This window comes from Salvia splendens, chromosome 12 (assembly GCF_004379255.2).
Source record: "Salvia splendens isolate huo1 chromosome 12, SspV2, whole genome shotgun sequence".
Taxonomy (NCBI): Eukaryota; Viridiplantae; Streptophyta; class Magnoliopsida; order Lamiales; family Lamiaceae; genus Salvia; species Salvia splendens.
The window spans coordinates 29,275,597-29,302,439 of record NC_056043.1 but is presented as its reverse complement, the minus strand read 5'-3'; the positions used below and the strand labels follow the sequence as shown (position 1 = coordinate 29,302,439).

General features: G+C 37.5%; 4 protein-coding genes and 1 non-coding gene across 9 annotated transcripts; 4 read left to right on the top strand and 1 right to left on the bottom strand.

The window, feature by feature from the left end:
• Nucleotides 1-5,184: 5,184 nt before the first annotated feature.
• On the bottom strand, nt 5,185-8,358 carry LOC121757844 (cytochrome P450 71A8-like). The gene is made up of 3 exons (XM_042153315.1): nt 8,301-8,358; nt 5,287-5,876; nt 5,185-5,193 (listed from the first exon to the last, which is right to left on the bottom strand). The coding sequence occupies exons 1-3, from the start codon at nt 8,356-8,358 to the stop codon at nt 5,185-5,187; spliced, it is 657 nt and encodes a 218-aa protein (XP_042009249.1).
• Nucleotides 8,359-15,137: 6,779 nt separating this feature from the next.
• Nucleotides 15,138-15,210, top strand: TRNAA-AGC. The gene has a single exon. It is a non-coding gene; the product is annotated as a tRNA-Ala (tRNA).
• A 328-nt stretch (nt 15,211-15,538) lies between these two features.
• On the top strand, nt 15,539-17,503 carry LOC121758025 (aldehyde oxidase GLOX-like). Its single transcript, XM_042153463.1, has one exon. It carries the CDS (start codon nt 15,550-15,552, stop codon nt 17,305-17,307), a length of 1,758 nt encoding a protein of 585 aa, XP_042009397.1. The 5' UTR covers nt 15,539-15,549; the 3' UTR covers nt 17,308-17,503.
• Nucleotides 17,504-21,405: 3,902 nt separating this feature from the next.
• Nucleotides 21,406-24,964, top strand: LOC121756879 (indole-3-glycerol phosphate synthase, chloroplastic-like). 5 transcript variants are annotated; one of them, XM_042152298.1, is made up of 11 exons: nt 21,406-21,588; nt 21,702-21,755; nt 22,164-22,424; nt 22,507-22,683; nt 23,314-23,388; nt 23,488-23,532; nt 23,633-23,797; nt 24,131-24,209; nt 24,287-24,369; nt 24,456-24,524; nt 24,643-24,964. In XM_042152298.1, exons 2-11 carry the CDS (start codon nt 21,708-21,710, stop codon nt 24,724-24,726), a joined length of 1,086 nt encoding a protein of 361 aa, XP_042008232.1. In that variant the 5' UTR covers nt 21,406-21,588; nt 21,702-21,707; the 3' UTR covers nt 24,727-24,964. The 5 variants fall into 5 exon arrangements, with proteins under 5 accessions (XP_042008232.1, XP_042008231.1, XP_042008230.1 ...); XM_042152297.1 differs by having other exon boundaries at nt 21,689-21,755; XM_042152296.1 differs by having other exon boundaries at nt 21,406-21,755.
• Nucleotides 24,965-25,106: 142 nt separating this feature from the next.
• LOC121756880 (cytosolic sulfotransferase 17-like) lies at nt 25,107-26,489 on the top strand. Its single transcript, XM_042152302.1, has one exon. The coding sequence runs from the start codon at nt 25,343-25,345 to the stop codon at nt 26,267-26,269; it is 927 nt and encodes a 308-aa protein (XP_042008236.1). The 5' UTR covers nt 25,107-25,342; the 3' UTR covers nt 26,270-26,489.
• The last annotated feature ends 354 nt before the right edge of the window (nt 26,490-26,843 follow it).

The window sequence follows — 26,843 nt, the reverse complement described above, 5'->3', positions numbered from 1 at the left end:
GATAAAATCTCCAATCCGATTAACATATACTAGTTTTTTATTTTATGCAATTATATCTTTGGAACATAAAAATTTGAAATACTGATGTAACAAATTAGATAGTAGTAGTAGTAGTGAGATATGATAAGATTAGAACGCAAGCATCCTTAATTAACAAGAAACCATCGCATAATCATTTCTTTTGTTTCTTGGAACGACAAGAAGATGGGCCAGTCCATGAGCAGCAGTCGTTCACGAACCAGTTCTAGAGCATGAAGAGCCAGGGGAGGTGGGGCTGGACGATCTAACCGACTTGGCTTTTTTGGGGGAGCTAGAGCCCTCAACCGATTCAGTGGATCCATTGTCCAATTTCTCTTCCTCTATTGCTCTCATTCGTTCATCGTTGGCGATTGATTTGGCTGACTTTGGTTTAATCTGAGTTATTTTGGATTAAATTTCTGATTTGCTCATTTTGTTTGTATCATGGTTTGGTCTAATACCATGTTGAATTATAAAATATGGATAAAATAAATGCATTTTATTGTTGATCGATGATTCTTATTACTGATAAAGTCTCCTTTAAATGGGATTACAAAATACTTGTACAAGAGAAAAGAATAAATTTATTATAGGAGTATCAAATATTCTAATGAGTTTTTTTTTTTGTTTTCCCCGCAACCCTTTCGCTGCTACCAAAGTATACCGAGTCTTGGCATGTTGTAACAACGGCAACACTTTGCCTTGTTTAATGGACTTGATCTCTTTGGAGAGGCTGAAACACTTGGTGATCGACATGAACTTGGACATGCGAGAATTGGTGGCCTTGGTAATGCTACTGTCGATTCTGCATCCAACCTTGCGGAGGAGAGCCTCCATCTGATCACCGGATGTATATGATGACGATGACGATGACTGACAAATGTTGTGTTGGTATTTATATGATTGTAAAATGAGATTTTGGAGTTCAGAAGCTGTATAATTAGACACTATTTGTGAGTTATAATGAGATTTTGGAGTTCGAATACTTAAGTTGATAATATTTTTTGAATTATAATTCCATGATCGAGTAACAATAAGATTTTGATGTTCGAATACCCTATTAGACAATATTTTGTGATTAAAAATTGATAATCGATTTACAATGAGATTTGGAGCTCGAATACTCTATATTGGTATTAATAATAGAGCTGCATTGAGATTTTGTGGATCAGATACACTATTAGACAATATAATGTGCGTTATGCATTGATAATAGAGTTACAATAACATTTTATAGTTCAAATGTTATTTTTAGAGAATAGTTAATCGCAATGAGATGTCATGGATCGGGTCAATTCATAGGGCTTCAGGTTATCCCTACTTGGATTGCACTAACTCTAAACATTCGAGGTACTTCCGACGTGATTAAATATTAATTTTAAATTTGTTTTAGAATTTTAAAATTTTGAATTACAAAGTTATAATTTAGCATCCATTTATATTAATAAAAATCTAACATAAATATATAGTAGAGTATTAAATATTAAATGGAAGATTAAGTTTTTTGTATTATTTTATTATTTATATTATAAAAAACACCAACGAAATGTCAAAATAGTTTTCAAACAAGACGGAACAACAAATATTTATTACACCTAGGTCAACCTACCGGGTCAGTCCGTCCTGTTTCAAGTTAGCTTTACTTGGGTGAAGGTTAATTTTTTTTAAATTATCAACCAATTTATAAAATTAAAATAAATAACTGTAAATTACAAAATGATTTCATCAAAATTCTTAAAAATTATAATTCATCCTCTTCTTAAAAATAGAAACTCTTTCCTTTTGGTCAATTTCTTAAAAATAGAATCTTTCCATTTTAGAAAACTCATTTTCTTCTCTAAAGAGATGTTCTACTAGCACACTTTTTTCTCTCTATCTCTTTCTTACTTTACCAAAAGTCGACACGCTTTTAAAATTGGTAAGTAATATGACGAAATCTAACAACCTTCATGTTGGTAAATTTTCAATGAAAATGGTTTTACCATACGAAATCTAACTAGTAAGAATTTATTCCTGTTTAATAAGTTTTGTTTCAAAACCACTCTTGGAAATGAAATTAATTAAGTAAATTAATTAATAAATATGGTATATTTTAACTATAATGTAATAAATTAGATAATAGTAGTAAGAGGGGAGTGATCAATTGCTAACTACAACTAATTTAAGACCATATGATTTTAGAAATCGTGTGGTCTAAAATTTGCCACGTGTAATTTTCATTTTTATTAATTAAATCGAAAAAGATAAAAAAAACTACCAAATTAGGGTTTTGGATGAAAATGTCAATATAGTGTTTCGAAAATATCAACCCAATGCTTTGAGAATGTTAACACATTGTTTATATTGACATTCTTCATGTATTATATTGGCATATTTTATATACTATGTTGACATTTGTTGTTGTACGAAAAAATTGAAAATTTTTGAAAAAAAATTCAAATTTTGACATCGGAACACATGCAAGTGAGATCTCGTTAGAATCCTTATGAAATTGTCTTTAATTTGATATATGTTGTGCAAAAATATAATTTAAATCGAGAAAGTTATATACATTTAAAGTTATAGGATATTTTTCAAAAGTTAGTTATAATTAATTTGTTGTAAATTGACCTTAATACCCTTATTGACATTTTTTGTTGATCGTATTGATATTCTGAGGCTGATGATCTAGACCCTTGATTTGAATATCTAATGGCTATTATTTAATTATAGTTAGCAATTAAGTATTGAGTTAGCAATATAACACTCCACAGTACTAAGATATGATAAGATAAGAATACAATAATCATATCTTTTGTTTCTTGAAACGACCCTGTCCAAGAGCAGCAGTCGTTGGGGAGCCAGTTTTAGAGCAAGAAGAGTCAGGGGAGGGGGGACTGGACGACCTAACAGACTTGGCCTTTTTTGGGTTGATGGGTTGTGTTACTGATTGTGAAGAGGTCGGTGAGGCGTTGGGCGAAGAGTTGTCGAAGCTCGAGGGCATGGTGAATTCGGTGAATTCATTGCTTGCGGAGGGTTTGTTTACTGATGGTGAAGAGTATGCGGAATCAAAGAGTGACGCTGGCACGGTTATTGTCCGCTCGCTCTGGGACGTGTTGCCTACAATGTCAATGGACACGGAGGAGTTGGCAGAGGTAGACTCGGTGTCGGTGGTAGAGTCACTGTCCGTGGAGCTAGAGTCAACGGTGTTGTCTGACATGTTGGAGTGAGGGTCCGCGCAGGGTGTTACTGGTGGGGTAGCCAGAGTGACAAAGAAGTGGAGTAAGAGTAAAAATTTAATGGTCAAATTAACATATTGACTGGTGTGTCCAACCAATTATTATTATATTTGCAAAAAAAACGTTAAAATTGAGGGGTCAAAATCGTATTATCTTGAAAAGAAGAAAAACATCCACGTACTTACATACCCTTAAATTTCACTTTTCTTTTGGGTATACGACTCTACTTTTTCATTCATTATTCAACGCTCGCGAAAAGCATGCCAATCTTACTTAATATCTATTCATATTCTTACTACTATCATTTAGCATATTTTTATATACATAGCATATAATTTCAGTTACTTATATATCTTAAATTCACACGTGAATATTCATAAATGGGTCATATGCCTTAATTTTACACTCAGTTCCACATCCTTTCTCACATACTCTTTTTTGGCAATACAAGCTCTTTTGGGCGTAGATGTAAGAACAACAAATTGTGCGAGTTGAGTTATTATAATGTCAACCTGATATCAATCTAACTAACAAGTTCAAACCTAAACCCGACTCGTTAAGGACAATCTCAATTTGAAAACAAGCATGACCCTATACCTTCAACCTTGAACACCTCCCGCACACAAACTAAGTCATTAGCGACATGGTTCTGTTTGGGTTGACATGACATGAAAATAACATGATAGCGTCACGAACTTGACATGACACAACAACCACACAATAACAACATGAAAACGATTGAAACACCAATTCCGTGATTAAAATTTAAATGATTCATCTTATGATTAGTGATCTCAAACTTACAACCGAAGCAGTGGGAATGAGAGGTTGCTTGACTGGAGATGGGGTTGGAGATGACTGAATAGACTCCGACGGTATAGACTATGGTTTCCGACTTTGTCTTTTGGGATCATATATGGTGTACGAGTCTATTCAGTGTAGATTTATATAATATCATTATCTCTTTTACATAATATACACAATATCCTTCGTAATATCGTTTTCTCTTACATAATATCATTTTCTTTTTTTTAAAACTATCATTATCTTTCTTAACACCGCAGAAAATAATATTTTGATGTTAAGAAAATATTGTTGTGATTTGATGAAGAATATTGTGAATGATATTTTGATTGACCAATTAATGACTAGAATTTGTCATCTAAGATGGTGTTTTTAATCAAATAATAACTAGAATTTAGATAATAAAATTTACCAATAAATGACGAATAAGTCTAAAGATCTAACATCTTTTAATAATGGCACGTGGATTTTCGATGATGATATTGTGATATGAATAATAACCTGCATGCGCCAAATGTTTTGTGTTTTGTCAATTCAAAGCATTTTGGTCCAATGCATTTCACTTTATTCATGTTTTTTTTTATCATTATAACTTGTCGATTGTGTTCCTAATATATGTTGAATTCAAGTATTTATAGGAGGGAACACTCATCTCCAATATCCAAATTATTCTCATTTGACAACTACATTATCAATTTTTTTCCTTTTTTCTTTTCTTAATTTGAGAGTGAAGGAATGATGAAAACTGAATTCTACCTCTAGCGTCTCCAAAAAGGCCATTGTTTTTCTATTTCTAAATTTTATCTTCTCATTTTGATGTATAGTTTTTCCACATCGACTAAAGTTCAATCTTCATGTGCCAAACTAAAATTTTTACTTCTTTTTTGCTGATATTGTACAACTCTTATGGAAGATAAATAAAATAAAGCCTACAGAAAAAAAATTGGATTTTGACATAGCATAAAACATTATCTTACCTCTTTGGGCTTACTCAAACCGGCCCAACTCATAAAGAATCAAAAACATGGAAATATCAAAGTCCAACTATCGCAAATGATATTTTTAAAATTCAAAAATAACATGTGTACAACCGCCAAACGCCAATGACCATTTTTGTAGTTCACTCGAGAAATGGATAAGTTGACTAACTTTCCTGATATTATTAAACAAAATTATTTAGTGCTAATTCCTTATTACATATATCCGTCACATATATAAACAGCACATACTTAAAACAACAAATTACAAACATAGTGTAAGCAAATAAATCAAATCCCAATTTCCAGTCAAACTTTTGCACCAGAGAAGCTAACACAAACTCAATTGTAGCAACAGCAAATGCAGCTCCAGGGCAGGCCCTTCTACCCATCCCAAACGGGACGAGCTCGAAATTCAAGCCCTTGAAGTCTATTGAAGAGTTCAAGAATATCTCAGGCTTAAACTCCTCTGGTTCATTCCATGAGACGCTGTCTCTCCCTATAGCCCATGCGTTGATCATCACCACATTTCCAGCTGCCACGTCGTATCCTTTGATCTTCACATCTTTGCTTGCTACTCTTGGTACTAGCAGCGGGACTGGCGGGTGATAACGAAGTGTTTCTTTGATCACGGCTTTCAGATAATGCATTCTTTCTAAGTCATACTCTGTTATGTTTGAGCTGTCTTTGGCTATCTCTCTTACTTCATTTTGAAGGTTTTGCATAACTGTAGGGTTTCGTAAGAGTTCTGTCATGGCCCATTCCAGAAACACCGAGGTAGTATCTGTTCCGGCTGCAAATACATCCTGCAAAATCAATAGAATTTCAAAAAGAGACTTGCATAATAAAAATGAGTATCCTGCAAAATCAATAGAATTTCAAAAAAAGAGACTTACATAATAAAAATGAGTATTTGCTTGACGAGGATTTGAATAACTTTGCAGAAGATCTCAAACAAGAAGGAAAAATAGCGCCAGATGAGCCAGCTGTGCTTCCTCCATTACCTTTAGTCCCTAAAGGTGAAAAACGCAAGCCACCATTTGGAACACCTCAATCGAAGAGGCTTGATTACAAGGAGAGAGATTGGGATAGGGAGCGAGACAGAGATTTTGAGCTTATGCCTCCTCCTGGAAGCCTCAAGAAAAACTTTACTGTGTCTGCCATCAGGTATCTTTTGGAGATATGATTGCATGCGACAATGAAAACTGCCAAGGAGGTGAATGGTTTCATTATGCATGTGTTGGGCTTACTCCTGAGACTAGATTTAAGGGAAAGTGGTATTGCCCGACGTGCTGACAGAGCCAGCAGCTGTTTCATGCACAACGATGGTACCTTGATGAATAAAGATTGCGCCGCAGCCCAGCCGCCGTCAAGAGAAGAAAACAGCGGAGTCCTCGGTTTGTCCAGCCGAGGGGGAGAATAAGTATCCGACCGAACAATCTCTCTCCAAATCTATGTAGGCTGAGAAAACGCAACACAAAAGAACGTCCGTCCGTCAATGACGGAGGAACAAGGAAGAAGAAAGGTCAAGAGTCGCATTGTGGCTGATGCATAATTGAATGGGGAGCTATTGAACCTAGCCAATTAAGTAAGCAACAAAGAATCTTGAGGTGTAATCAAGAAAGAATATTAGCCGGAGAAGAAGGACCTATGGAGCAGAGAGGCTCCACAGAGTTCGACGATTACTCGTCGGAATTGGCGTCGCTGAACAGGTTGTCGCAAAGAAGACAAAATTCAGAAAGGTGAATGAGCTCCTCGACACGAGTAAAAACTGTCAGTCAGAAAAAATGAAGTGGCTCCTAGATACGAGCAAAAACTGTCTAGATTAGCTCCTCGACAAGAGTCAAAACTGTCTGAATTAGCTCCTCGACCAGAGTCAAAACTGTCTAAGATGGCTCCTAGATATGAGCAAAAACTGTCTAAGATAGCTCCCGGATAAGAGCTAAAACTATCTAAGATAGCTCCTAAATATGAGTAAAAACTTTTTAGACAAGCTCCTGAACACGAGTTAAAACTGTCTAGATTGGCTCCTTGACACGAGTTAGACCGTCAACAAAAAAATTGAAGAACTCTACGAAATGAGTCTAAACTTTCAATGAAAAATGAAGAAGCTCCTTGATAAGAGCCTAAACTTTCAATGAAGAAAAATGAAGAAGCTCCTTGAAACGAGTCTAAACTTTCAATGAAGAAAAAATAACTCCATGATATGAGTATAAACTATCATTGATGAATTGAAGAAGCTCTATGATACGAGCATAAACTATCAATGAAAATTGAAGAACTCTTAAATATAAGTATAAACTATTTATCAAAGTGAAGATCGTGCAAGTTAAGTGTCGAAAAACTCGATACTTAACTTGAGGGGGAGTGTTGGAATGGAGAAATCAATTAATTGGAGAACAAGAAATCAAGAGATGAAATTATGGCAAGAATATTGAAGGAAAATCAATTAAAGATTATGGAAAATCAAATAAAAGGATATTAGTATAATGTTAAGGACCTAAATCACTAATGATCCGATAAAACGAACAATAATGAGATAAAGATAATCCGGCACCCGTGAGGGTCGGCGGAGATAAAGATCTGGGCGGCTGTGCGCGGGTTCCAACTCGTCGGGCAACGGCTACAGATCAGATATACGTTCCGGCTGTGCGCGGAGACCTTCCGTCGGGCAGCAGGTAGCGTAGGGAATTACGGATTCAAAGCATAACTCGAGGCATTTGGCCAAAATAATATATTCATTGATTCATTGTTGGATGCCTAAATATGATAACAACATCTCCTATTTATAATACTAGAATACTACCTTAACTTGTTGAATAAGAAAACTAAGATATGGAAAAGATTTGGGGAATAAAAGATAACTAAATAATTGTGATTTCCTAAGATATGGAATAGTATCAACTCCCCCACGGTTGAAATCCGTCTTGTCCTCAAGGTGGAAACCACGAAGCAACGACGATAGTCGTAAGCAAAAGCTTTGGTGAGGCGTCTCCTCCTGGATCAAACACATACTGAATAGTTGAATGTATCCCTCGATCACTTCCATAAAAAATCAACCAAGGAGACCTAATGTGGCCGCCAAAATTCCGTGCCAAAATGAAAAACCTGTTCACACCTCCAACAATGCTCAAGCATGGCGTGTCATTGCGCGGAGGGATCAACCTTGCATCGGTGTCGAGCGATGTTGATCGATGATTCATACTTGGAACATCACCGACATTCAAATCCACATAGACACAAGCAAGTGCATGCGAACCGGAGTGAGCATCCCCTGTCTTACCCAATTCTTCTGCGTTTAATTTAAGCTCATCCTCACACAACCTTCGCTTCTCCTCCATTTCCTCTTGATTGTCCTGTTTTTTCATATCAAATCCAGGCAGGATGTCATTAACAAGGCTCTGATTCTCCATGCTCTCTCTCGCTCGGCTTCTCCATCAACACACTAAAATCTTTCTCGTTCGGCTCTAAACTAGATCGAAGGGCTTCGGCTTTATTTTCTTTCTCTAGCAAAGTCTTTGTATCTTCTCTCATCTCCAATTCCTTATGTGTTGGGACACTAAGATCATCCATCTTCTCATCAGATGCCCCGACGAGCACTTGTCGCGGCGTATTGCCGGTCTTGACGATCTCTTCTAGGGACTCGCCGATTGGAACATCAACATCAGGATCAGCGTCCCCATTGTGAGCGGTGTTGTTCAGCGTCCCCATTGTGAGCGGTGTTGTTCAGCGTCCCCATTGTGAGCGGTGTTGTTGGGAACAACCTCAACTAGATTTTCGTCATCTATATTTTCCTCAAACGTTGCATTCAACTCAGCGAGGAGGGAGGAATGCTTCAATCTATAACTACACAACTTCTCGTTGTAATCACTTACTGCAGCTAGGTGGGCTGGGTAAGGAGAACAAACCTTGAGACTGGAAATATTGGGCAGACCATGCTGCTTCCCCGAATCAATAAACCTGCTGGACTGTTGAGGCGGGTGCGTGGCAACGGCAGACAACGGAGCTGTGCAGTGACTCAGCAGTCGGTCATACTTCGTAGGCTGCAAGGTCTGCGGGCAGCGATTGTCGGGCGGATCCCAACGACTAGGCGGACCCAGTGGTGGCTGATCATAATCCGAATATCCTCACGATGGTTCCCAACAAGAGGGCTGCCACGACTGTGGTGGGTCGTAACAAGTGGCTGGCCGATTAAACTGCTGATCATACCCACCTATTTGTTGACGATTGTTGATATCTTGGTGGGTCCCAACATGAACCCCTGTGATTTCTCCCCTCGCGATGATATCGATCTCTCTGCGGGCTGTCACGCCTCTCCCAATTACGTCTCCGTCTTGCCCCGTCACCATCAGAATCGTCGCCGTCATACCATGTTCGCTGATCATACCTACGGTAGGGGTCTGGTTCAAGATTATCGAACCGGCGATCCCATTCATCCCTCCAAGAATCCCATCTGTCGAGTCTATCTATCAAGCAATCCAATTTATAATCCACGGAATCATCGTGGTTCGCATCCTCCGTTGGGCGACCCTCGCGATCCCCCTCGTCGGTCTTCTGTCGGTTGAAACCGACGTTGTCTCGGTGGCCAATCGCGTTATCACGACGCGACGAGCCATTCGGAAAGTAGTCGGGTCGGTTTACGCACCAACCTTGCCTACCGTTGTTGTCGTATCGTCTCATGAGTACACAGATGAAAGCACCAGTTGTTAAGGATCTAAATCCCTAACGATCCGATAAAACGGACAATAACGAGATAAAGATAATCCGGCGCCCTTGAGGGTCAGCGGAGATAAAGATCTGGGCGGCTGTGCGCGGAGACCTTCCGTCGGATAGCAGGTAGCGTAGGGAATTACGGATTCAAAGCATAACTCGAGGCATTTGGCCAAAATAATATATTCATTGATTCATTGTTGGATGCCTAAATATGATAACAATCTCTCCTATTTATAATACTAGAATACTACCCTAACTTATTGAATAAGAAAACTAAGATATGGAAAAGATTTGGGGAATAAAAGATAACTAAATAATTGTGATTTCCTAAGATATGGGATCGTATCATATAATTAGAATATATTTTCCATGTATAGCTAGAATTAGAGCCTATAAAAGATGTGTAACCATTTTGAGAATTAATTCAAGTCATTCACAACGTAATCTTTAAAGTTCTCCCCATCTTTCACTTTCCGCAATAATCTTTTATTTTCCACATTGTATTTTCTAACAGAAAACTTCCTCCCACTCTCCGAATCACTATATTTCCTCCCAAAGGCCGATCTTTTATTTTCCGCATTGTATTTTCTAACATAAAACTTCCTCCCACTCTCCGAATCACTATATTTCCTCCCAAAGGCCGATCTACAAATACCATCGTTAGTGAACTCCGAAAACATCTCACTCAAATTCACTGGCCCCGAACATTCTAGAATCCTCTTCACCAAAAGAGCCGTTTCTTCTTCCCTTATCAAGCGGTAAGATTGAACCCTTTTCCCGCTCAGCAGCTGCAGCATGAGTACGCTCTTCGCTCTCCGCCAGTACTCACCGTAAGGCGCGAAAACGACGTCTCTTCCGTTGTAGGAGAGTTTCTGGCCTACCTTGTTGAGGGGGCGGCTGGCGAAGATGAGGTCGTGGGTTTTTGTGATCTCGCGGGCTGCGTCGGCTGAGGAGGCGTTGAGGACGGGGACAGGGCCGAGGTGGAGGAGCTTGATCGGGCCGTGTTTTCGGGCAAAGGATTAGAGGTTTTTGTGGGGTAAGGAGCCGAGTTGGTGGAGGTTTCCGATTAGTGGGAGTTTTGGGGGTGATGGCGGTGGATTCTTGTTTGTGTGTGGCTTTGGGAATAGATTCTTGATTGTTATCCATAGCTAGAATAGGAAGATGAGAGATGGGAATCAATTGCGAATCTAGAAAATGAAGCCAATGGATCGGATATTGTTAAAAATTTAATAATAAATATAATATTTAAATAATTATTTAAAAATATTACTCCCTCCGTCTATGAAATATTGTCCAAGTTTGACTCGGCACGAGTTTTAAGAAATGTGAAAAAAAGTGAGTTGAAAAAATTAGTGGAATGAGAATCCCACATTTATATATAAGTTTTACTCTATAATAGAATGCGAACGTAAAAATTTAGTGGAAAGTGGAGTCCATTTACCAACAGTAGAATAAAAGCAAAGTCAACAATTTTTCATGGACGGACCAAAATGGCAAAATTGGACAACATTTCGCGGACGGAGGGAATATAATTTAAATAGTCCTTTTCTGTGAGGGATAGTTAATTTTTCAGAATATCCGCATGTAAGAGTGTAAAACAGCGATTTTAAAATTGTTAGCACCAAACATTTTTATAGTAATAGTTTTAAAATATTAGTAAATAAAATATAAATATAATGAAACTTGAAACGAAAATAATAAAAATAGTTAATACTTAATAAATCCACAATGAGCCAAGTCTATTTAATTAGTTGCCCACTAACATTTTAGTTGGCCCAATTTATTTGCACAAAATAGGCCTAAATTATTTCAATCATTTAACATTTTAGATCATGTCATCCTTCCAACATCAGTTTTCTGCAACCCCTCTCTATACCTCTCATCTCTCTTATTTTTATAAAATAGGCAGAAGGTTTCGGGTGGATTTGAAGCTGTCGTGGGGTCGGAGACGGAGCTGGGCTGGGTCAAAGGTCAAAAATGAAGTATTCCGGCAGCACTCAGTGGACCGCCGGTGGGGTCGATCGACCCCACGCGACCCCACCTGGGTCCGCCGCTGATGGGAATATGAATTGGATTTGAGTTTCATCCATTTTGTAGTTGCATGAGAAGTTGATAGCTTGTTTTTGGAGGTTATATATATATATATATATATATATATATATAGTAGTAGCTTGGAATTCTAATTTAGGGCTATTGATTGAGGAGGTGAACAAACCGCATAAATTGCGTAATATATATCCTTATCGCATTTACAATGATTATCAGAAGAATTTTTAATTTAATAACAAAGTTATATTAATTTCTATAAAAAGAAATTCGTTAGAAGGAATAGCTTTTTCTCTATTTTTAATAATAGGAAGAGGTTTCTTTTAAAACATTTGGTTTCTACTTTCTATTATGTGCTTATTTTTAAAAATAAGGTAAGAGTCCTATTGTTTTGTGCTTCTTGTTTATATTCGTTCATGTCTAGATTCATAGAGTATCATAATTTGGTTGCAATCACAATTGCTTTCAAGAAATCATCATGTCATTTGCTTCTAGAGTCTTAATTCTCTAAAATTCCATGAATCATTTCTTCATGCATTTCCCATGAATCATTTCCATTTGGACTATAGTAATACAGAACTGTTCAACCTTTTCAAATTGGAGAACACGGAAAAGTCCAGAAGTTTCGATACCATGCGAGCCAGCTTCTGTCATGAAGCAGGTAGAATATCCTACATATCTAAAAGAAACCATAACGCCCATCAAACATAAATAAAAATACCAGAGAGGGTGAAGGTTTTGAAATAGTACTATAAGCTAACATAAGACAAGGCAGAATTATATTGAGGCTCTCTTTTTATAGATCTCACACCTTAAAAGGCAGTTGGGTAGGATGAATCCGATCGTCCATATGATAAGCACAAAGCGGCTGCTCAGAAGTAGCTATCAGATATTTGTCTTCTCCTTCTCCAGTAACCTGTTAGACACACAAAAGCCAAGATGTTTATGCATGCGAAGTTCAGACATTCATTCAGGTGCACACTAAAATGCACAAGGTTTCCAATGCTTCCTAATTTAAGCCGTAATGCTGTTTCGGCCTCCTTCACCTCGACCACCTTCTGTGCAGTCAGTTCTTTGTTTTCATCTAAAATGCGTTTAAGTTCATTTGCATCTCTTCCGGACTTGCAATAAAAACATATAGAACGCAGTTACATCATTGTTTAGACTTTAATAAGTTCTTTTTCACTTTTGCAACATTCAAAAGGAAACACGGCAGTAATGCAATTAGAAAGCCATCCCAATCTCATATTGGTTGGCATTTTCTCTTCTTCTGTTTTTTTTTTGGGAAATGCTATGTAGCCACATTATGGCTGGCCATAAAATGGCATTTTAGTAAATTTAGATAGTATGACTATTAATGTTTCAAATAAGTCATTTATTGCTCAAATAATTTTACACTATTACCCTTTTACTTAATTCTAGTTGTTTTTTATTTCATTTCTCTAATCCAAATTTTACACTTTTATACGTATTTCTTTTATTAGATTCATTCATTTTTTTAATTTTATGTTTACAATAATTTATTTTTACACTATTTTTTAATTTAAGATTAAAATTTTGTCCTTTTAAAAATGTTTTCCTATTATACCAAGTTGGAATCAATAAAGTTTTGTATTCGTTATGAAATAAATTTATTTGGAACTAATTTGATACTTGCTCTATAGTTTAGTGATCATTTATAATATCAACCCATGATTATTAATATAAATAAGTATATTGATCAAAGCTCAATTTTACTTATTTGTAAATATACAAACATTTAGAGCATTTTAAGTAAATATGAAAAATAAAAGTATTACCACGATGCGTTGGTATTATAAATATAGGAAAGAATTAAATTAATTATCATGTAACCTTAATAAATATTAATTTTTATTTATATAAATTTCATGCAACATGAGTTAACTAATGATCCAATTGTATAAATTCTAGTCTCTTCATATTTATATTTGATAACTAAGGGTATAATTGTACAAATAAAATTGATACTTTTTAGAAGTATTGATTTCAATGAAATGACATTAAATACACTATCTTTTATTATTTTTTAATTTTTATGGCTGGCCATAATGTGGCCATTTAGCACTACTCTTTTTTTTTTTGCATATTTTTGATGATTGCAAAATCACAATAAACTTAAACAGGAAACTCACGATTTTGATCTCGTTGCTCATCTTGTTCCTACAGGCATTCAAACCATCCAACTCAAATTGGCCTACATCACCATTAATTAAGTTTAATAAAATCCACAAAAAGACTAGTAACGTAATACAAAATTAAAATGAGATAAACAAGAACTAGAAACTGACGCTTCCTCCAAGCTTTGTCAAGCTCAATAACCTCATCAACAATTTCAACGTTCGCAAAACGACGGCGCTGAGACTCCCTGCAATTTTAATCTGCAATTTTGGATACTACCGAAAGACGGGCTGAAGGGAGGAGAGGCGTTAATCATGATCGTGGTGGTGATATTTTGATTTTGACTCCACAGTCAATTGTTTTTATTGTATATATAAATAAAGAATAAAGGAATAAATTTGTGAAATACTACGCTATAATCTTAATCAAATCACCTGAATCTTTTTATATACTCCCTCTTTGTCGTATCTTTTAAAATATTTCCTATAATACTTATATCACCCAACTAGTCACAGATTAGAGATTACTTATATATGTGAAAATGCCTCAGAATGCGTAGTATCCATATGTACAATAAAAACAAAATGGCTCATTTATGGAATTGATTTTCCATATCAACCCATTTTCAAAACTTTGCCCTCAAGTCATTGCTATAATTATAAAATTCCAAAAATAGAAAAATCAAACGTACCAATCAAAACTTTGCCCTCAAGTCATTGCTAAAATTCGTTTATATGTCACGTGCGTCAAATACATATCAAGTATATTGGATTCAATAATAATCTTATTTAGAAAATATACCATACTCCCTCCGTCTACGAAAAATAGAGCACATTTGTCATTTTTTGTTGTCTACGAAAAATAAAGCACATTTAAAAAGGGAAAGTTTTCAACAATTTATCTATTTTTTTTTTTCTCTTCTCTCTTACTAATAATATGAATCTCACGTTTCACTAACACTACTTCTCTTTTACTTTTTTCCTCCCCTCTTACTTTTTTCCTTCCCTCTTACTAATAATATGGACCTCACATTCCACTAGTACTGCTTCTCTTAGTATTTTTTTCCTTCTCTCTTACTTTACCAATTCCTCATTGAAACCCGTCTCATTCACAATGTGTCCTATTTTTTGTGGACGGAGGGAGTATTAATAACATTATGCCTGAAATTATTCTTTTTCCTGATGCGTTCAATAAAATTGAAGGGTACACAAAAGCCATTGTAGGGGATGTAGCTCAGATGGTAGAGCGCTCGCTTAGCATGCGAGAGGTACGGGGATCGATACCCCGCATCTCCATTTTTTTTATGTTAATCCTCCGTATTTTTATTTCTAAGTTAATATTGCATGTATACAATTAACGGTACATGTAACGCAAGAGAAACTCAAACGTTAAATTTATAGTACAAAAAAAAATCAACATACACGATATAAAAGTTTCGGTTTGATAGATGATTATTTCCAGGAGGTTAGCTTTGTATGAGTTTCCCTCAGCCAAAATTAAATTCCTATTTTAAAGCGGGATTTCACCATGCACCATCATAATCCTCTTGCGCCACGAACATTGCATGATCCGAAAATTTCCCACTATATAACTCCCCCCACCATCAAATTATTATGTAAAAAGCCTAATCCATCATGGAAGAATTGTACAAAGCAGCATTAGCCATTGCCTATCTGCTGCTCCACAGTTCCTACATCGCCGGAGCAGCGTTACTCGCCGCCTCGCCCTCGCCCTCCCCCACCCCCTCCCCCACCGCTTTGTCCTCAGCCTCCGTGGCCAGCCCGCCTGGCCAATGGAAGCTTCTTCGAAACAACACCGGAGTGGTGGCCATGCACATGGCCCTCACCCACTACAACACCGTCCTCATGTTCGACCAGACCAGCTCCGGCCCCTCCAACTACCACCTCCGTCACCGCTACGACGGCCGCCGCTGCGAGAGGGACCGACAGGATTTGCTCGACCCCTCGTGCTATGCCCACTCAGTCGAGTATAGCATTTCCACCAATACCATCAGGCCCCTCTTCATCCAGCCCGACCCCTGGGCATCGTCAGGCTCGTTCTTGAGCAACGGCACGTTGCTCGAGACCGGCGGATTTGGGCTCGGCGCAAAGCGGGTCCGCTACTTCAGGCCGTGTAAAAACGGCAACTGCGATTGGACCCAGGGCCGTAAGCATCTCTCTGCACAGAGATGGTATGCTTCCAGCCTCAGGCTACCTGACCACGACGACCGCGTAGTCGTCGTGGGCGGGTACAACGTCACCTCCTATGAATTCGTGCCCAAGAGATTCCCAAATGAGGAATGCTTCAACCTACCATTCTTGAAAAAGACTTATGATAGCAGTGAAGGAGGCAACAACATGTACCCAATTCTACACCTCTCTCCAGATGGCCATTTATTCATCTTCGCCAACACCGATTCGATCCTCTTCAACTACAAACGCAACCAAGTAGTGAAATCATTCCCTAGAATCCCGGGGAAAGGCTCGCGGACTTATCCGAGCTCGGGTTCGTCAGTGCTCCTCCCGCTCGACCTCAATGACCACTTTCTAAAAGCAGAGGTCATGATATGCGGGGGAGCAGCCGCAGGGGCGGTCCCCTCGGCCGAACGAGGCCAGTTTCTCAGAGGCCTGGGCTCGTGCGGCCGGATGACCATCACCGGCAACAACAACAGGTGGAAGATGGAAACGATGCCCGCCGCTAGGCTGATGCACAACATGATCATCCTCCCAAACGGCAACGTTTTGATCATCAACGGCGTTGAAAGCGGCAGCGCCGGCACGAACAGCGCTGCGCGCCCGGCGCTTCAGCCGTACCTTTACAAGCCGAAGAAGCAGCTCGGCCTCCGTTTCTCTCTATTAAGGCCGTCGAATGTCGCGAGGATGTATCACTCCTCGGCAGTTCTTTTACCCAACGGGAAGGTTCTCGTCGGCGGCAGCAACCCGAACAGCCGCTACGCCTTCAGCAACGTGGCGCACCCGACCGAGCTCCGGCTGCAGGCGTTCACGCCTCCGAACATGGAGGCGGCGTTCGACGACAGGAGGCCGAGAAATGTGACGGTGGAACAGGACGGGGGAGTGGTGTACGGCGCGACGTTTACGGTGAGGTTTATGATGAGGAAGAAGGCGTGGCACTCGGCGCACGACGTCGTTTTCACGGCCTATGCGTCGCCGTTCAACACGCATTCTCTCTCCATGGATCAGAGGCTGCTGGTGCTGAGGTCGGAGAAGGTTACGGTGGAGACGGCTAAAGGTATGGTGGGGAAGCGGTTGGTGAGTGCGGTGGTGGAAGCTCCGCCTTCGGCGATGGTGGCGCCGGCTGGTTATTATATGATCAGTGTTATTTATAATGGGATTCCAAGTGAGTCTCAGTGGGTTAGGTTCATGCACAAGTGAGAGAAGAAGAGCAACACGCACTAAATAAATCCTTATGATAGATGGTTTTCCTCTTTTTTTCTCTTTATTCTGATGTTAGGATTTTATGTAATACGGTTGACGATTATCACATGTCCAACTTTGCTCTTTTAGTTGGACGATAATTATCCAATATGTAATGTTTTTCTATTTCTATTGAATTGGGGGTTTTCTTGAAGTGTCTCATGTCATATTTTAGTTACTAGCTTTTTTCCCTACATATTTTGCATTGAACTATTGACGGATTTAGAAAATAGAAATCGTGGGATGAGATACAATGAAGGTTATGGTCGACATTGTATATCGTTGCCAGCTGAAGAAACCTTTCATTTTTTTAGTTATATCAAGTCTGATGACTCTGATCTGAAGCTTTTATTGGTGCTGGTAAAACCCGATATCAAATTGAGGAACCTCCGAAAATGATGCCGAAGATGTTGAATTAGGCAACCGGCAGTATCTTAAAAACCGGTCCGACTGCGAACCGATTTACCTATTTAAACTAGTGTGAGGTTGAGCCGCTCCAAACCGTTTGAACCGGCCGATCGGAAACCGGTTTTTACTTTTTGTGTTCAAAATTGAGGAACATCCAAAAATGATGCCGAAGATGTGGAATCAGGCAACCGCCGGCAGTGTCTTAAAAACCGATCCGACCGTGAACCGATTTACCAGTGTCTTAAAAACCGATCCGACCGTGAAGCGATTTACCCATTTAAACCAGTGTGAGGTTGAGCCGCTCCGAACCGTTTGAACCGGCCGATCGGAAACTGGTTTTTACTTTTTGTGTTCAAAATTTTAAAAACTTGTTATTGGAAGGACTTGAACTCATGACCTCCACTCCAATTAACAAGAGCTTAATCACTCCACCACAAGCCCCACATGAAAAAATAAGAACATTAAATATTTTTATACATAGAATATCAATATTTTTATTTAAACAAACTAATAATTCATTTATTTTATATTTTTTATGTAATTATTTATTATGATACATATGATTATCATCCTTTAAATTTAATCTATACTTTACTAGTTACTAACATATTATTATTATCGTTATATTATAAGGTTCAATTTTTTGATATATTTATTTATTATAGTTTATTATTTATTAAATATGTATTTTTATAGTATATATTTAATTTATATGGCCTAACTATTGATATTAAAGTATATTTTTGTTTAAACTAATTAATAATTTGTATTCGTTATAATATTATTCCACCACTTCATTTTTTTGAATTAATATAAACTTTATTTATTTTTATATGTAAAATATTAAATTTTTATCCACACTAACTAACAATTCATATATTTTATTATATTCACTAAATTTTAATGTTTTGTATATATACTACTTATTTCTAAGATGAATGTTTTTGTGATACATTATTGATCTTATTTTATCATTTACTAAATTGGACACTATATTTTGCATTATATATTAATTATATATATTTGTAACATTAAAACGGTTCGACCAGTGATTAAACCGGTCCGACCGGTTGAATCATGAACCAGTAACTTTATCGATTCGCTTACTGGTTCGATTTTTAAAACATTGGGGCAACCCTATATATTCGCCCATGTCCTGGGTTAGAGCCGTTGAGGGATGTTGTTTCTCGAGATCTGGATCAACAATGAAGTTTGTACCCATTAACAAAATGTACATTTTTTGTATGTTTTGAATGAAGAAAGATAACTACACTAATCAAATTTTAAGTGTTACTACCTACGTCCCACATTAAGTGTCACATATAATGTGGGCACGGGTTTTAAGAAATGTAAAGAAAAGTAGGTTGAATAAGTTAGTGGATTCTGAGTTTCACTTATATATATTAGTTTTATAATAAAATGTAAGTATAATTGGTTGGTGGAATGTGAGGTCTACTTATCATTTATGTTAAAAGTGAAATGTGACTCTTATTGTGGAACAGACAGAAATCATAAAATGTGACACTTATTGTGAGACGGAGGTAGTAGGTTATCCCAAAAAGAAAGATAAGTGAGACTATAGCTGATTGAAAAAATTACTACTCCTATAATACTACTCCCCTCATTTCTAAGATGAATGTTTTTGTGATACATTATTGATCTTATTTTATCATTTACTAAATTGGACACTATATTTTGCATTATATATTAATTATATATATTTGTAACATTAAAACGGTTCGACCAGTGATTAAACCGGTCCGACCGGTTGAATCATGAACCAGTAACTTTATCGATTCGCTTACTGGTTCGATTTTTAAAACATTGGGGCAACCCTATATATTCGCCCATGTCCTGGGTTAGAGCCGTTGAGGGATGTTGTTTCTCGAGATCTGGATCAACAATGAAGTTTGTACCCATTAACAAAATGTACATTTTTTGTATGTTTTGAATGAAGAAAGATAACTACACTAATCAAATTTTAAGTGTTACTACCTACGTCCCACATTAAGTGTCACATATAATGTGGGCACGAGTTTTAAGAAATGTAAAGAAAAGTAGGTTGAATAAGTTAGTGGATTCTGAGTTTCACTTATATATATTAGTTTTATAATAAAATGTAAGTATAATTGGTTGGTGGAATGTGAGGTCTACTTATCATTTATGTTAAAAGTGAAATGTGACTCTTATTGTGGAACAGACAGAAATCATAAAATGTGACACTTATTGTGAGACGGAGGTAGTAGGTTATCCCAAAAAGAAAGATAAGTGAGACTATAGCTGATTGAAAAAATTACTACTCCTATAATACTACTCCCCTCATTTCCATTTTTAGTAAAAGTCAACACATTTCTCATCACTTACTTTACTCTCTCTTACTTTATACTCTCTTCATCTATCTACCTTTTTCACTTCCTACTTTATTCTTAATTTATTTAACTCACTTAACACAATTGTTCTTCAATCGTGTGCCAAAAATAAACGCCGCCTTCACTACTATGGAATAGAGAGAGTACTACTTAGTTACTTTTTATAAATAAACGAATTATTAGGTCATCTACAACCATTTATATCAAACTCAAATCCATTTTTGAGTAAATGTCACACTAAAAAGTAGTTTTACTTAACTATTTACACCAAATTCAAAATTTACACCATTTTTGAGTTTTTGTCTCACAAAATATTTGCAGTAACGTCATATTTGATGTTGTTTCACAAAAAACATAAAAAATGATTTTGCGTTTGGGATATGATTGGAGAAATTTCTACACCAAAACTAATTTTTGGGTATGGTCGGAGATTGTCTTAGAAGACATAAATAAGCGGACAAAGTATGTCGTTATGCAATTATAATAATAATAGTATTAATTTTAAATCAATATATTGCTAGTGAAATTCCATTTATTGACAATTTAAGAGCATCCGCAGCGGTGAGCATCGCCCGTCCGTGCCGCTGGCGCGGCAGATGCTGTCCGCCGCTGCGCTCTCGCAGCTGGTACGGCGCTGCTCAATGCATCGAGCACGTCCGTGCCAGCGAGCAGCTGACGTGGCGCGTTCTGATTGGCCAACGGATTTATTCGTTGGAAATTCAATTTTTTTTAAAAAAATAAAAAATAATACAAAAAATTTAAAAATATATATTTTTAGATTCCCAAAAATAAGGCAGTTTTATTATCGTTTTTTGGATTTTTTTTTAAAATTTTATTCCCTAAATCATCTATAAATACACACATTCATCATCCATTTTTCACATCAAATCATCTCTCATTCATATTTTTTCGGCCACGAGTAGTGGGTTTTTTTTTTTTTAAGATATTAATTATGCAATTTTTAATTTTTAGGATCTTAATTATGTAATTTTTAATTTTTAGGATTTTAATTATGTAATTTTTAATTTTTTTGTAATTTGTAATATTATTTCGGTTATTTTTAATGAATTTTAATATTGTGAAAATGTTTTTATTTAAATTGAATAATATAATGGTGGGACCCTTGAGCTAGTCCTTGCGGAAGAGCACGGATGTGGTGAGTTAAAATGGGTCTTGGCTCACATCCGTGCTCGTTGGCAAGAGCACCGATAGGGATGCTCTAAATCGGAACGAATTCGATCGCCGGTTGTTTTTTAAACAATGTGGAAAACGTTTTTTTTCTTTATTTTGTCAAAACAAAATCTAATACCCCTCCACCGGTCAGTTCCCAATCGCCACTCCTCAGTCTCCGAGCATACTGTTCCTCCACCGCCCGCCGCCGCCGTTATCTCCGGATAACTTAAAACCCTAACTTCTGGTGTAAGCGCCTGAAATTTACTAGACTCGCCTAAATTCATGGAAGGTCGGTATGTGGTAAACTCAAGAGCAAATTCCTCCGCCTTATTTTCAGCTCATAAATTTCATGCTCATCCGCTCTTACCCCCAAAAATCACATATTTAAGGTTTATGCCGCAGACCCACATGCTGAATCACTCTCCTCACAAGCAATTTTCAATTAAATCTCAAATGGTAAATTTATTCTAGGAATTTTCGTTTTCCTTTTTTCTCTGGGGATGCACAATTTGTTGTTCTTTGTATTAACTTGCCATTCTTGTTTATTAGTCATTTTGGAGTTTGTGGGATTTGATGGTCTGCTTTGTTAGTTGAAAGTTGCAATCTTTATTGGATTTCCAAGTAATTGTAGAACTTTTGTTTTTCGGATTTGATTGGTGCAATATTTTTGATTGAAAAAAATATTATTAGGGGTTTTCTGTTGTTGGTTTGATATTCACAATGACGTCTCTCTCTGTATGTATAAAAGTAACTGCAAATGAAAGAAATGTTAGAATGGTATATGAAGAGAAAATGTTGCATAGGGGCGTGAGATCTCACTTTGAGTTTCTTGAGGTAAACTAAGTTTATATCTTATTATGTTAGGTTGAAATAAATGCTGGATTGGCTTCAATGTCTAATCCTACAATTTCTAATGAAGATTTGCTTAAAGTTAAAGAGTGGGAAATTGGGATGTTGCAAGGTGAACTTGCTGCTAGTCAAGGCATCAGTATCAGGAGGCGACCTCCAACTGGACCACCTCCTCACTACGCAGGCCCTTTTGAATATCACTTGCAAAACGAGGGAAAGACTCCTTGTAATATTCTTGAAGAAATTATATGGTACAAGGATGTGGAAGTCTCTGAGGTACTTTTATCTTTGGTACAGTGCATAGTCTTTCGTTTCATGTGAATTCATCATTCGTTGAATATACAACAATTGAATGTAGATGAAAAAGAGGAAACCGCTTTCAATGTTGAAAATGTTGCTTGATAATGCACCGCCTGCTAGAGATTTTGTTGGAGCTCTTAAAGCTGCAAATTCGCGGACTGGCGTTCCTGGTTTAATTGCTGAAGTTAAGAAGGCCTCACCTAGTCGAGGGGTTATGAGAGAAGATTTTGATCCTGTAAGTCATCCATTTCTTCTTCCTATATTACTGCTTTGCGCAAACACACGCCTAACTGAAGTTCGTCAAGAATGTTCTAATGCCACATGAAATGTGACAATGAAGATGGGGTGACAAAATTAGTAAGTACGCGCTTTTCTGCTACATATGACAACCATTTAAAGAATTTATGATACTGGTATCTGTTAAAGTTTGTAGTGAATGTGATTCCTCTGACAAGAATGTATATGATTTAGTTAGCAGATATTCATATTGTTACCAGAATAGGTCATGTAAGCATCAAGAATCCAAGTATTTGAGTTTGTTTATTAGGTCTTTCAACCAACTAGATCTGGAATTTAATATTTAACCTTAGCTGCTAGTTCAACAAATACATCTCTGATGTCATCCACTTCTCTAGAATTGCAATTACCAAATCCATCGGAGAATAAGAGAAGAATAAAATTGAAACATTATACAGAGTTGATCTGACGAAACATATTCGAAATTCATTACCCTGTTGGATTTCCTTTGATATTACCGAAGGTGGAAACACTCCCTAAAACAAATTTCTCAAATCTCTATCGACTATATGCATACATAACAGTCAAATGTTACAATGGACCGACTATTTCATGGTTTTCATGACAGGTTCTGATTGCTAAAGCCTATGAAAAAGGCGGAGCACCTTGCCTTAGTGTTTTGACAGATGAGAAGTTTTTCCAGGTTTCACCCGACTTTATCTTTCTGTTGGCTTTGTCACAAGATACGTGTTCGTTTACATGATTCTCATCTGGAAAGTATTAATTGCTGGGATTAATATAGGGAAGCTTCGAGAACTTGGAGGCAATAAGGAATTCTGGGGTTCAGGTAGACATCCATAGTGTTTTCTCAGTTGGATATAATAATGCCCTAAATACTTCTTTCCCTATCACAATCACTGATAAATTTTTGAACTCTATCAATTTAGTGCCCTCTGTTGTGTAAAGAGTTTATAATAGATGCTTGGCAAATCTACTATGCTCGAGTTAAAGGTGCAGATGCGATTCTGTTGATTGCGGCTGTTTTACCCGATTTAGACATCAAGTACATGGTTAAGATATGCAAGTTACTAGGCTTAGCCGCGCTGGTGGAGGTTCGTTCTTCTTTCCTTTTTTAAGTCATCACGCCATCAAATTACTCACATGTATCAACTTGCATTGGTTGGCGTACATCTAGTACTTATAAATTTCCCAGCTCTCTTGTTTTCTGTTATTTTTTTAGGTCAGCAAAATCGAGCCAAACCAAACAAACAAATTGTTGAATCAAGTTTGATTTTTCCGGATTTTCGGTTTGGTTGGTTCGGAAATTTTGGAATATTTGATTTTGATTTTTTTTTATTGCAAATTCGTTTCCGTTTTGGCAAAAAGCCGAACGAAATCTGAATACTCACTTTAGATGCTCTCTGTTTTGGTCCTCTGTATTCTAGGTACACAACGAGAGAGAGATGGATCGTGTTTTAGCATTAGAGGGCATTGAGCTAGTTGGCATCAATAACCGCGACCTAGGTATTTCCCTCACAGGCATTATTCAAAGTTTTATGTTCAGTTCAATCTTAAAATTTGGTCACTTCTACTCTTCTTAGGAACATTCAAGGTTGATATTAGCAACACTAAGACCCTTCTAGAAGGCGAGCGTGGAGAAAGGATACGTGAGAGGGGCATCATTGTAAGTATCTCACGATCGTTTTATCCCTCCAATTTTTCTCAGTTCACTATGTGTGCTAATTTTTCCATGCACGCGAAAATCTTCAGGTCGTTGGGGAATCAGGACTTTTTACTCCTGCTGACATTGCTTACGTTCAAGGAGCCGGTGTAAAAGCAGTAAGTGTCATTGCTTGCCTTGTCTATTGAATTTGTTGCTTAAAATAGTTGAACTCGAGAAATATACACCCTTGAATAAGCATGTTGATGCGTTCTTACTTGTCTTCAACCTCAACAGGTATTGGTTGGTGAATCGATCGTTAAACAGAAAGACCCTACTGCTGGAATAGTTGGTCTGTTTGGTAAAAATATCGCTTCGTGAGTGTATTAGTTAGCTTTTGTGATGCTGTTGCTGGTGAGGTATGAAAATTTAATCTGCCCTAAACCATTTTTGTTCGAGGTTTGCAAGCCATGTGTGATGCATGAGTTAGTGTTATCCCGTTGTTTGGTTGGTCTAATGGTCGGAGTGGATAAGAATTAGTGGCCAAAAAGGTCGCGTGTTTGGATATACCAATGTCGTTTTTGTGGGATTTGCAGTTATTGAACAAGATTATGGCTTATCTAAAGTGCTAAACAAAATTGCCAGGCTCATAGAAGGATAATGTTTTAAATTATGAAGTTTAGTCAAATTCTATTAAGTTTAATAAGGTTTGAAAATGAAAGTTTTTTTCTGGCAATTGTATAATTCGTCTATAAAATGACGTCTTTTGGCCATGCTTGAAATGACGTTGCATTATTAAATAAATAATTTTTTTTCTTATTTAACTGACTACTGTCCTTACCATGTAGTACTGAATAGTTTACAACCACTTAAGTGGCCTTTAAACCAACGCCATCTATAAATTCATATGCTTACATTATCTTCTCTCTCTCTCTCTAAATTGTTTGATAACATTTCTCTCTAGCAAAAAAAAATCTTGAGTGCATATATTCAGTCGATGGAGAATGATGAGTTAGATATCGATTTAGCATCTCTCCCTAAACAAAAATGGGTGGGAGATGATCATCTCCTCCAATTTGGAGGCTTTTGGTTTGTGCCTCAACACATCAACCTAATAAAAAAGGTGATAAACCATTTCAATCCTCTCCCAACCGATGTTATCTTGGCTAGCTCTCCCAAAACAGGCACAACCTGGCTCAAATCTCTTCTATACTCCATCCTCAACCGATCCTCTAAACATAAGTTGGCCTTCAAACACCCGCACGAACTTGTTCCCTTCTTGGAAGGACCGGTTCTCATGCAATCCAATGAGCTTCCATTTTCGACTGCTTTGTCAAACACATGTCGGTTATTCAGCACACACATCTCGTACCAGCTCCTAGCCAAAACCCTAGATTCGTGTGAGTGTAGGATTGTATACGTTACACGTAACCCCAAGGATACTCTTGTGTCCTTGTGGCACTTCATGAACAAGAGGAGGGGACATCAACCATGGACCATCAATGAGGCTGTTGATGCGTTCTGCTATGGTGTCACCCCGTACGGTCCCTACTATGATCATGTGATCGGGTATAGAGCGTTGTACCTAAAGAGGCCGAAGAATGTTATGTTCGTGACGTATGAGGAGATGAAAGAAGATCCACATGGCCATGTCAAGAAATTGGGTGATTTCTTAGGATGTCCATTTGATGGGGAAGAAGAGGTGGACGAGATCGTGAAGAATTGTAGCTTCGAGGTACTAAGTAGTCATGAAGTTAACAAATCCGAGCAATCTCTGATAAAGAATTTATTTCCTTACAATTCGTTCTTTAGAAAAGGAATAACCGGAGACCATGAAAACTATCTCAGCAATGAGGTCATTCAACGCATTGACACTCTTACTAAACACAGATTTCATTCCTTAGGCTTCATGTATGGGATTTAACTCTTATCTCTACCCTCCGAACTAATCTCGAGGAAAATGGTAGAAAAAATATATTTCCATTTTTACCATTTTCCCACCCTTTTCACATGTTTTGCAGGGTAAATAATGAGAGAAAATTACCTTTTTCGTCTCTTGTTAAGAGCATCTCCAATGGCGGACGTCCGGTCGGACATCCGGTCGGACGTCGCGACGGGCGACCGGGACGTCCGCCATTGTGGCGTTTAGGGTCGGATACGGACGTCCCGTGAGGACGTCGGGTGTCCTCGGACGTCGGCGCGATGGGCGGGCGGACGTCCGCCATTGTGGCGTCCAGTCGGATGTCCGGTCGGACGTCCCGTTTTTAAATTTTTTTTTTTAAACTCTATATATACGGCTCGTCGAATTTTATTTCATTCGCACCACTTGTGTTAACAAGTTGCTCTCTCTACATCTCTAATTTCAAGTATATCTAGAATGTCTAGTGAAAGTGATATCATCGAAGAGGTTTGGACTCGGAGGGGTTGACGTGATAATGTATGAAGTTTTTTTTTTATTAGTATGCAATTTTTTTTTTTCGAATCATGTATGTTTTTTC

Excerpts from the sequence above, each read along its gene's own strand:
- LOC121757844 (XM_042153315.1), bottom strand. The coding sequence starts at position 8,358 with ATGGAGGAGAAGCGAAGGTTGTGTGAGGATGAGCTTAAATTAAACGCA. Across the intron at positions 5,877-8,300 it reads ATTAAACGCAGAAGAATTGG|GATACTCATTTTTATTATGC; the intron begins GTAAGACAGGGG and ends TTGATTTTGCAG.
- LOC121758025 (XM_042153463.1), top strand. The coding sequence starts at position 15,550 with ATGGAAGAATTGTACAAAGCAGCATTAGCCATTGCCTATCTGCTGCTC.
- LOC121756879 (XM_042152296.1), top strand. The coding sequence starts at position 21,582 with ATGGAAGGTCGGTATGTGGTAAACTCAAGAGCAAATTCCTCCGCCTTA. Across the intron at positions 22,425-22,506 it reads AGGATGTGGAAGTCTCTGAG|ATGAAAAAGAGGAAACCGCT; the intron begins GTACTTTTATCT and ends AATTGAATGTAG. Across the intron at positions 23,798-24,130 it reads GCTTAGCCGCGCTGGTGGAG|GTACACAACGAGAGAGAGAT; the intron begins GTTCGTTCTTCT and ends TCTGTATTCTAG.
- LOC121756880 (XM_042152302.1), top strand. The coding sequence starts at position 25,343 with ATGGAGAATGATGAGTTAGATATCGATTTAGCATCTCTCCCTAAACAA.